General features: G+C 59.0%; 1 protein-coding gene across 1 annotated transcript in view; it reads right to left on the reverse strand.

Moving 5' to 3' along the window:
* B4GALNT4 (beta-1,4-N-acetyl-galactosaminyltransferase 4) overlaps positions 1 to 11,077 on the reverse strand; it is a 31,991-nt gene extending 20,914 nt beyond the window's left edge. The window contains exon 1 of the mRNA XM_069804424.1: positions 10,694 to 11,077. Within this exon, the coding sequence (XP_069660525.1) occupies positions 10,694 to 10,844 (151 nt within the window). The 5' untranslated portion in view covers positions 10,845 to 11,077. The remainder of the gene's footprint in view (positions 1 to 10,693) is intronic.
* Between the last annotated feature and the right edge of the window lie 340 nt (positions 11,078 to 11,417).

Below are 11,417 nucleotides of genomic sequence, written 5' to 3' on the forward strand. Positions count from 1 at the left end.
CAGACATGAGGAGCAATTCATCCGTTGCCAGGAGCCATGTCCCACTGAAATACAGCCCTCTGCAGGGCTGCCCATCCCCTGCCTGCCCTGCACCTCCCTGCCCAAGCCCGGCTGCCTGCAAAGCTCCCAGCCCCTGGAAAGCCCAGAAAAAGATGCAGGTGAGCTGGCTGGGACCAGAGTGGACTAGAAAAATGGTGACATTCAAGCAGAAAATTGTGTCTGAGCTCAAACCCCCAAAATCTTGTGCTAAAAAAAAAAAGGCATTTAAGCTGCAATTTGGAAGTGCCCTGTGGGGCCTCCCAGGAGCCATGGTTTGGTTTCCCAGGTCCCATGTTGCCTGCGAGGATCTGACACCTTGGCCAGCCTCCCCTCAGTGGGGCATGGCACCATACCCCAGAGGACATGGCTGGCAAGGGCAGCCCGGCCACGGGAGAAGATTCCCGTGCCTGTGAGGAAGCCTCAGCGCCGCAGGAGCCTACAGTTCCCTACCAGCTACCCCAACAAACAAACTGTGACCAGAGCAATGGAAAAGGAGATGGATGGATTTAGCTCGGTGCTCCAAGAAATCCCCCCTGGGGTGACCATCTGCTTTCCTATCTTCCCATTCCTGCACCAAAATCCGCGCTGGATGGAAGATGCCAAAGCAAGCCAGAGCTGCCTCCAGCCCAGCTGCAAGCAGCCTCGCCACCATCCATCCCTGAAATGCCGGTGGACTGGGCTGCAACGGGCTGCCAAAACCATCTAGGTGTGTTCAGAGCTGCATCTTAACCTGGATCCCTACCTCCCAGTAAAAAGATGAGCTGAGAAGCAGCACCACCATCCATGCACAGAAGATGGGGAAAGGCAAGGAGAAACTCAACCAGAGCCAGAGCGTGGACATCCCCACTGATGCCAAGCCCTGTGGTCTAAACCAGAGCTGGAGGTGGGTCTTACTGCTCACAGAAACACAAACCTGGGATTTGCTGCTCTCCTCAGCATCCCAATGCTGCTCCCCAGCACATCCCAAAGCCGAGGGATGGGTGACGGGGGTGAGATGTGGGATGAGCACTGGTGCCAGGCTGCCCACCCCAAGGGATAACTTCATCCCATGTTGCACTTCCCAGCAACTCGGGGCTGCTCCCCCTTTTTGGTTTGGGGAAGGAGCCTGCCAGAGCAGCCAGCTCCAGTGATCTAAAATCAGGCAAAGCCTTTGGAGGCTGGAAAACATGAGGCCCTCAGTTATTTCCCTTAATTCCCACTGCCAGCTGCTGCAGGAGACCTTGGGACCAACACAGGAGATTGCCAAAGGACCTTCACAGGCACATGCCGCTACCTCGCCTTCCTCAGAGGATACAAATACAAGAGGAAAGGCCAGGGAGGGGCTGGGATGGGATGTATGTCCTGCACCTCCCTGCCACAAGGAAGCGCTGCTCAGGAACATGCTGGAAATACCAGGACAACACCATGAAGGTCAGGATGCTAAGGACCAGGTTTCAGGCATGCTGAGTACCCCACGTCTGAGCTGACATCTTTTGAGGTCCACCACCCAAGGGAGATCTGCACATGTCCTGGCTGCTCCTGATGTCCGAAATTCTGCACGATCCTTTTGAGCTCTCCAAATCCAGAGGGACTGGAGAGGGACAAAGCTTCTCCAGCATCCAGCCCAGCTACTGAGTCCATCTGCACAGCTGTGAAACACTGCAAGGCTTCTATAAAGAAACCCTTGCCCATCCAGACCATCACATCCATCCCCTCTCTCCCCATGGAAAAAGAGAACTCAAACCCTACCAAACCAATGAGCCTGCAAAGAAAGGGGGCGGGAGCCAGTCCTGCTCTTGGGAAAAGCGTGGTGGTGGAAAGATAGGGAGGGGAGAGGGCCTCACTCATGGCTGCACATGAAGCTATTATCGTGCCAAAGGGGAATGCCAGGCCCCAGCAAGAAGCAGTACCCGTGTTGGGAGGATGCCAGCAAAAGAGGGATGAAGGCAGCAACTCGAGCCAGAAGATGAGCCAGGGATGCGGCAAGCAGGCGAGCAGCTCAGGCAGGACCATCCCAAGCATCTGCCGTGGGTTCAGAGAATAGAAAAGGAGGAGACAGCCCAACTCCAACACCTTCCCAGGACAAGGAACAGGGCAGCTCGGGGGAGTGGGGCTCTGCCCAACAAGTCCTTACCAGCAAGAAGAGACACCAGATGCACAGCTGCAAAAGCAACGGGGTTAAACTGGGTTTACACCCCTGGGGAATTCAGGCTGATCTCTCCCCGACTTCATGGGGGAGACGAGCTTGGTGGCCAGTAACAAATTAGTCCCAAACCATGTCAAGACCAGCAGCAGAGCGATGCCCAGGAGGTGCCCACCTCTGCAGGAGCCAGCAGAAAGGAGAAGTGCCCTTCCCAGGGCTCTGGTGCCCATCCTCAGACCTCTGAGCGCTGCTAACACTCCTGTTTTCCCCTGCAATGCGAACAGTGGCATCCCTCTGGCCACGCAGGACCACTCCATGCCCCAGCACATCCTTCCAGGATGCTGCCATGGGGCAGAAAACCGAGTCCATCCCTCGGGGCTTGACCCCCAAGGGCTGAACAGGGGCGCCCTGCCATGACAGAGCTTGGAGATGGAGTGAAAGGAGCAGCAATGTGAAGCGAGGTGACATATAAACCCAGACACAGCTGCAGCAAAGGTGGCAGTGTCGGCGTTTTTATTAAACCCACCGGTTTAATTACCAACAGCCCGGTGCTCTCCAGCGCAGACACAGCCTCCGAGTCAGCCGCCAGAGAAAAGAAGCACAAGCATCCCTCCACTGATCCTCCTAACGAGCTGTTAAGCAATTATAATTAGCCAGCAAGGAGTCAATATTGCAAATCCCCTTCCAACACCACAAAAACGCAGCACTGCCCACCGGGAAAAAAATACTGTGCTGCCCCCTGCGCTGCCCGCAGTAATGCATTTGCTCCACGGCACCTGGGGGGAAACCCAGGCGGTGGGTGCTCACACAAGCTGGGTGACAGCCAAGTGACAGCAGATGACATTGATGGGGCTGAGGCGAACGGGGCTTGTGACCATCATGGGGATGCAGGCAGGGTTGCAGGATCAGTCCTCCGGACAGCCCTTCCCTGCCTCCTTTGGTCACTCTTGCCTGCTTAGACACCGATTTTACCTGCTGCTGGCTGAGAAAAGGGTTTTGGGTTGGTCCCTGGGTCACCACCTCAAGGAACAGATGCCTCGCCAAGGGAACTAGAGGAGCAAGGGGATTTTTTCCTGCCTCTCCCAAACCCATTCGTTTCATGCTGTTTACCCACTCTGTGATATCCCTCTCAGCTGGAGCAATGCAAATCGATACTGAATCGCTCAGGGCTGGCGATGGAGCTGCCATGAGACCACTCCAGCTGACAAACATCCACCAGGAGTGGCAGCCCTGACACTTCCACACTCAACTCAGGGTCCCAAATCCCTCCTGTGCATTGACAGCACCCAGATCTCCCCCATCTTCCCCCAGCCCACACCTGACTGTGCATCCGTTGGCCTCCAGTCCCCATCTGCTCCAGCAACATTTCATTTTCCACCAGTTCCAAAGTGAGCCAGGGCAGCTCCGGCCAGACCATGCACCCATCCCTCCACCCTGCCCATTTGAACAGGGATGATGCTCACTCACAGCTCTCAGCACAAAGGTTTCGCTTCCCAGGACACAGCCTCCAGAGGTGGTCACTTTTAGCCCACGATGTGCCAGGAATTGGGCAGAATTCATTTCACCCTAAAAATATTTCAGTCTCCAACCTCCACGCTGCCCTGCAGACAGCCCGTGGGGTTCACCATTTCACCTGCCAGCTTTCCAACCTGTTTCAGCCAGCGTCTGGTTTATCTCCATCAGCGCCAGGTGCTTTTAACCTTTCCCTTATCTTAATTTGGCAGCAAATTCGGCTGAGCTCTACCCCTCTGCAGACACCATCCTCTCCTACTTCGCCTCCCCCCCCCGAAATCCTCCTGTGCATCACACTCGTGCAGTCCCCGCCGGTCAGCAGCTGGCTCCCACCCGTCTCCTCACCCAGCCGACATCCCTCGGTCCTGCCATTGCCAAGGCAACCAGCCACCGATACCTCGGGGCTGCTGCTCATCCCCTCCCAAAGAGCGGCTCCGGAGAGGGAGAGGCCTGGCCACGGCACAGAGCGGGGAAGGGATGGAGGGCAGACGCATGGCGGTGCTGGGAAGCATAAAGCTCTCCAAACACCAACGCAAAAAGTTCCTGGTGCTTGGGAAAAGCCCGTACCGTGGGGTGTGGAAAGTGTTTTGCCCTCCCTGAGTGTCTCCAGACATATAACGGCTACACCTTCGGAGCGGAGCGTTTTCCTAATAAAAAGCCAATATCCCTGCCCCGGCCCTCGCAGCCGTCACCTCCAGGCCAGGGGAAGCCGAATGCGACGGCAGCAGCCGAGAAGCGTGTCACCCACCGAAACGCCCTTTCGGGTAACTCCGCAGCACCTCCCAGCACAGCCACAGCCGCCCAAGCGCCCGCTGCTGGAGCGGTACCATGCCCGGCGCCGTCACGGGCTCGGAAGGCATCGAGCCAGCCAGCTGCGGGACAGGGCTCGTGCTGCCACGGCCGGTCCCGGCACGTCAGGACCCACCTGCTCCTCTCCCCCCCTCCGCCACGCTCCCTCAATCGTCTCTTTGATGCCAAAGCCAGCAGCACAGAGAGGGCTGTGACCGCGGCCACACAGCTGGCGTCCGGCCGGGGCTGCGCTCGCCTCCCCGCATCCCTCCGAGCCCGGTGGATGCGGGCAGCGAGCAAAAGTCCCCCCGGCGCCAAATCCCCCAGGATGTGGTGCTGGATGAGCAGAGCTACGGGTCCTCCGATGCCCTCTCTGGGATGCTCGGAGAGCTGCTCGACTCCGTCGCAGCACAGCGAGGGCGGAAGAGAAATGCCATGGAGCAGAGGGACCTGCCGCCCCACCGCTTGGCCAGCTGGGCTTTCCAGAGGCCCCTTCCATGTGGATCCGCCTTTTCCCAGACACAGAGGAGGCAACTGGTGACCCTGGCTCGCTGCAGAGCATCAACAGCTCTGCAGTTAAAGCAGACTTCAAAAGAAACCCCGAGAGGAGGAAAACAGCACAGGAAATTAATTGACAGCAAATGCCCACATTAAAGGGGACAGAGAATAATATTTATAATCAGGTTGTTTTATGTCTCTCTTCATGTTTTTAAAAGGACTTAAGCTGCCAGGTCTTGGAAGAGCCTCCGTGGCTGAGGAGCAGTGAAGGGACAGAGCGCTTTGCTCTCTTCTCCTTCTGCCATCACCGAGGTCCAGCGGGACCCGCTGACCCATCCCCGCACAGACACACACATGCCAAAACCATCCCCTCTGCCCGCGGTCTGGGGTTTCCGCAGAGACCGGAGAGACAAACGCACCCATGACATCCTTTCCCTGGGGAGGGACCGTGCAGCTCCCAGGAGGGCAAAGCATCCCTAGAAATAAAGCCGCATCCCTGCTCCTGCCATCGCACGCTCAGTGCTGGAAATCCTGGGGCTCGCAGGGTGAATCCCCAGGGATCTGCTCCTACCCTCACCCATCCCGCACATGAATATTTCAGGCAGAGGAAGCAGGACCCAGGGCCAAGCCCTTTTCCCTGGGTACGGGGTCAGATCCAGGCTCCCCCCACACCCTGCCTTACTGGTCACAGCTGCAGGCAAGAGGACCGGCTCTGGCACCGAGCTCTCCGCGGCCAAGCACAGCTCAGAGTCCCCACACTCCAGCCTGCCGCAACCCTGGGGACAGATGGCCGGAGCAGAGACAGGATCAGGCCCAGGCACCCTGCCCCGTCCCACCGCTGAGATGCATCACAGCCAGCCCTCAGCCCCCCCAAACAGGCAGCAAAGGGAGCTGCAGCAACCAGCAGCAGGAGGGCAGAGTTAAGGATAAATTACCCCAGTGTAACCCATTTGTTTTTGCTCCACTATCAAGCCCTGCAATTCCCCACCTCCCCTGGCTTCAAGGGGCTTTTTTGGGGACCCCCCCAGATGCCAAGGGGACCAGGTCACAGCCAGGCTGGGGAAAGGTGCTGCTGCAGCGTGGTCCAAAGCCAGTTGTGCCCTTGAATAGCCAAATTTTTGCCTTTGACTAACCCAAAGTACCATATTTTTCCCATACTTCTCCCCCATCACCTGCCAAAAAGCCCCGAGATGCCCACAGGCCCCCCCAGCCAAAGGACAGGGCTCGCTTGTCTGTCCGTCCATCCGCCTCCTTTTCCATCCGGCTCGCTCTTGGCAGGTCCGGCGCGGTGACAAAGAGCCGATTCAGAGGAGCGGGGCACCTGAGAGGAGCAGGGCAAGGAGCCCAGGGCAAACCAGGCCACAGCCCGGAGAGGAAGACGAGGGCTGCGGGGCTTCCTGGCTGGAGAAACAGTCCCAATGACACCAAAACCAGCCTGTTCCCCTGCTCCAAACCTCCCTTGTCAGCAGCAGGGGATGGGACCAGCCTTCCCCGGCACCGGGGCCCCGCACCAAGGGGGTGTCCAACCAAGGAAAGTAGTCTCTTCTAGCAGGGATAGGAGAGCAGGGTGATGCCAAGAGAAAAAAAAGCAGCACCCAGCCTCCTCGCAAACCCTGCTGCCCTTCGTCTTCAAAGGGCTCTTTCTCATTCTCTTCCCTACCTGCTCCTGGCATCCCTGACAAAAGGAATGAAACCCACAGCGGTTCGCAGCGTTTCAGCATCCCAATTAAAATCAAAGTGCCGACCATAACTGCTCCGTCCAAAAGAGATGCGTTATCCCCTGCAGTTCAGGGGAAATGCTGCTGCACATCATCCCAAACCTTCTCCCTCCTGCTCTCCCTGCGTGCAAGACCCCGAAGGACGGGTCCCCAGGGAGGGACAGGCAAGTACAAGGCTCTGCAGGCAGTGACGGGCTGAGCCAAACAAAGAGCATCCAACCCATCACTGCCTCTGGCTCACAGTATTTTGGGGAGCCCTCTGGACCATGGCAGAGGGGTGTCTCCTGCTCCCACACATCAGCAGCTCTTCTTCCAGACAAAGTTCACGAGGACGCACGCAGCCAGACCCAGGCAGTGCCACGTCCTGCCGGTACCAAGAAGCCCGGCTGGGTTTTCCTCCCGACGGCCCCGCTTTAGCAGCGAGTTGGCTTTAGCATCCTCCAGCACGCATCCTGCGCTCCCCCAGTCACAGAACTCTCCCAAAACCTGGCTCCCAGCACCACCGCTTGTTCAGCACGGGCAATAGCCCCGTGCGCTAAATCACTGCCCCAGCGAGATGGCTGCCAGGGGAGCAGGACCAGCCCCATGCCCGTGCTAAGAGCCATTTTAGATTTTTACTGACTTTTTTTTCCCTTCTTCCTTTTCTTTCTTCTTTTTTTCCTTTCCACCTGGCACGCCAGCATTTCCACCCCATTGCCTCCGAGCGGTTTCCAGCCGGGAGAACACCGTAATGGCCTCATTATTTCAGATGAGGAATCTGTGTGTTCAATTACGCAGAGAAGGGTAATTATCTACTTGTAGAAGATAAGAAAAGGGGGGTTATTTTACCAGGGACATAGCACCAGCACAGTTCCCAGCCAAGTCTCTGGATGCTCCAGCTCCATCTGTGATCACCAGCTGGGCCGAGGGGACATGGGTACCCCCCAAATAATCCCCCCACGCCTTCTGTGCTCCCCAACATGTGCAGACCCCACTGCCACCACTTGGCCTGGGCCTCCCCACCTTACACCCTTCCAAGCTGCCGAAAGCCTCGTGCCCTGCACCTTCAGCCTCCAGAAAGTACCTCTGCCGGGTGATACTTCATTTAATGAGTAATAAACCCTTTTTTTCCATACATCCTCTGCCAGCTGACACAAGCCGGGCAGCACCCAGACAGGTTCCGGCTCACAGTGGCCAAAAAAAAAAAAAAAAAAAAAGTCATCTCTGAATCTCAGACACCTTTTGGTGCACAGACTCTTGCAGTGATGCTGAAGAGCCCTGCATCCTCCGCAGCTACCTCTCCCCCTCCACGGACAGGTGTCCCCCTCATCCCTAAGGGATCTGGGACCAGGACACACCAGAGCTCCCTGGAGATCCCACGGCCCCACTGATCAGGTAGGAGAAAGGACACACGTGAGCCAGGAGGGCACGGTAACCCCCCCTCCCACTTGCTCACCCCAGCCCAGGGACACCCGCTAAGCCCCTGGGAATATCGGGTACTGGCTGCTTTCCATCAGGAACACAGTGCACACCAATGACTGTGCTCTGCCACTGGCTTGGGGGATGTCTCCTGCAAAAGCTGGGACATGGAGAAGAGCAAACCCCATCCCCACCGTGACAGGACCCCCGTGGCCATGAGAAGCAAGCTTCTCCCCCCAGCACGGCTCAAAGGAGCTTCAACACAAGCGAGGTGACAGGGGAAAACATCACCGGGTAGAGGGGGGCTGCCCCAGAGCCCTCCCCCGGCACAGCTCTGCCTTTCAGCTCTCTCCACGACTCAGCCCCAAACCCTTCCCTCTCCCCTCAAACTCTTGCACCAAGCTTTTTCTTGAATTTTTTTTTCTCAGATATGTTTTTTTATTCCTCTTTTTTTTTTACTCCATTCAATATTTTTTCCAACTAAAACAGCTCCCTGGCTCTCCCACTCTGGCGCTCTGCTGGGTCGCAGCAGCAGGTCTAGGGTCCACCTATGTGTGACCGAATCCCTTCCCCAGCCTCCACCCAACCTCTCTCCATCACCACGCTTACAAAAAGGCTCAGCGGGACCCAGACTCCAGCTTTGCCACACGTTCAGCCAGGCTTTAGGCACCGATGGGAAAATCCCAATGCAAGGAGCAGCATCTCCCTGGAGTCTGGTGCCAGACAGTGGAGGGGGCAGGATCCAGCCCAGGCGAGGTCCAGCTTGCCCTGGGGAAGCACCCACCTCGCCACACCCTAGCCAAAGAAGATCCCCGTGCTCCCCATGGCATGGGGCAAATCCAAACCCCATCGCCGGACCAGTGGAAAACACTCTGGAGCGCTGTCCTTGCCTGGCACCTCCCAAGTCACAATCCCCCCATGCCATCCCCATCTCTTTCCCCACCTCCCGCAGACCCTCTTCTCCCCCAAAGCCATGTGCCGATCACCCCCCCAGCTCACAGCCGTCCAGCCGCGCTGCAGGGTTTCCCTGCTGCGAGCTGGAGCAGGGCTGTGCATCTCCTCACTGCTACAGCAAACCCTATGGCCCCCCCTCAGAGCACCCTGAGGGGCAGGCTGGGATGCAGGCCACATAGGGAGGAGGTAAGGGAGAGCAGGAATAGGCACCCACCGGGTTCAGCACCCGAAAACACACTCAGGGAAAGCAGCAGCACACAGGCATTGCTCTGTTCACCCTCCCTGGATGAAGCCATGGAGGAAAACCTCATCTCGCCCTCGCACCGCTGCATCCCGACACCCAGAGGGACCCCGATCCGCAGTTTTCACAGCCAGCAATCCGCAGGGCCGGTGATCCCACACCATCTACCCCCCTGCCCGGGGCTGCCGGCCCCGAAAGAGGAAGGACTCGGCCCTTCTTAACACCAGGATAATTGCAGAGACACGGGGCAGCCACTTGCGGTTAGACTTCTGTAACTTGTGGCTTTTCCATTAAGCACGACCCTGCAGCAGAGAAAAGAAAACAAGCGGCGCAGCCTCCCCATAACCCCTCCTTTGAGGCGATGCACAAGCAGCCTCATTTCCTGCTTCTCCTGTTAGCATTATCCCGATTTTACCATAAGGCCCAAAAATTTGCAGGATCATGCTGCTGCTATGGTCGGAAACTTTGGGTTTGCCAGCTGAGAGGCTTCACCGGTCTCCAGAACTGCTCTGACCCACTCAGGAAAGTAATTTCTTGCCTAAATAAGTAGTAACGCTCATTTCTTTCTTATTTTTTTTAGGACAAAAACCGCTAGGCAAGTTCAGTCCGACCAGAAACGTTACAGCTCAAGTTTCACCCGGCAAATATTTTGTGCAGTTTTATGCCACCCAAGCAGCCCAACGAGGTCTGCAAGGGTAAAGCTGGGAGCAATTAACCACAAAGCCGAAGCATAGGGCGAGTGCTAGCACCTGTCCCTCCGGATTAGCCCTGCCTGAGCATCCCGGATTGCATCCCTGGGTGCGAGCCGAGGATTGGAGGAGGAAGGACTTCTTTTTTTTTTTTTTTTTTTCCGATAAAGAAGGACAGGCTGAGAAAGTGTTGGGAAAGGATGGGAGGGTTTGGGTTTGCCCATTCCAGGCAGCAGCGAGTGGCTATAAATGGCCTTCTTTGTCATCGCAGCCAAAGCGGCGGGCGGAAAAATGAGAACGGAGCCGCTCGAAGCTGGGGGGGCGGCGGGGGGAATGAAACCCCCCCGACCGGTTTGGGGTCCCTCCTGGGTCTCCTCCGGTCACCCCACTCCCTGACGGTGCGATGCCGGGGCGCGGTGCCGAGGTGCCCGTGGCAGGGTCCCGCTCTCCCCAAACCCACCTGGGCGGTGCGGGATGGAAAGCTGCCTTTGGGCCATGGGGGGGGGGGGGGGGTCCCACTCTGCGGGTACTGGGTGGGAGCGGGGCCGGCGGGAGTGGGGGGGATGCTCTAGAAGGCCGGGGTGGTGGGGGCACCCACCACCCTTTACGGGGGGACCCCAAACCCCACCGAGGCCTCGCACCGAGGGGTGATGAGGGTCGGGGGAGGACCCCCGGTGCTGTCCCTGGTTGGGGAGGGATGTCGCCCGCCTGCCCCCCCCCCCCCCCCAGTTACCTCTGCCGTAGGCGAAGGGGAGGCGCAGGGCGCGGCCCTGGCGCACCAGGCTGATGTGGAGGTAGGTGAACCAGACGGCGAAGGTAAGCAGCACCAGCAGCAGCAGCAGCTTCAGCTGCTTCCGGAGCTTCTTCACCGGGAGCCGCGGCATCCTGCCGCCCGCATCGCCCCCGCCGCCGCCGGCCTAGCCCCGGCCCATCGGGCCCCCCGCCCGCCCGAGCCCGCTCGTTACGGGCCGGCTGCGAGGGCAGCGGGGCGGCGGCGCGGCTCGGCGCGGCGACCCCCGGCCGCCCGGTGCATCGCCGCCGCCCCGTCGCGCCGGCACCCGCGGGTGGGGGAATGAATGAGCGGGGCCGCGGCGGGATGAAGGCGGGGGGGGTACTGCGGGGCGGTGCTGCCGCCACGCCCCCTCGGCCCGAGCGACGGCACCGCCGGCCAATCGCGAGACGCCAAGCGCGGGACCACCGCCAATGAGTGGCCCGCGGGGGAGGAGCCCGCGGAGGCGCCGCGCGTCTCCACGCCAACGGGCCGGCATCCCCGCGAGGCGCCGCGGGAGAGGCCATGGGGAGCGCGGCGGGACACACACACACACACACACACACGACTGGTGACCGTGTCCCCGTTCCCGTCCCTGTCCCTGTCCCTGCGCGGCGGCGGGGCGGGAGAGGAAGGGTTCTCCGCGCCGCTGGGCCCGGCGGGGCCGGCGGGACGGGTGACGCGGGCC

The sequence above is a fragment of the Haliaeetus albicilla genome, chromosome 16, assembly GCF_947461875.1.
Source record: "Haliaeetus albicilla chromosome 16, bHalAlb1.1, whole genome shotgun sequence".
Classification (NCBI taxonomy): Eukaryota; Metazoa; Chordata; class Aves; order Accipitriformes; family Accipitridae; genus Haliaeetus; species Haliaeetus albicilla.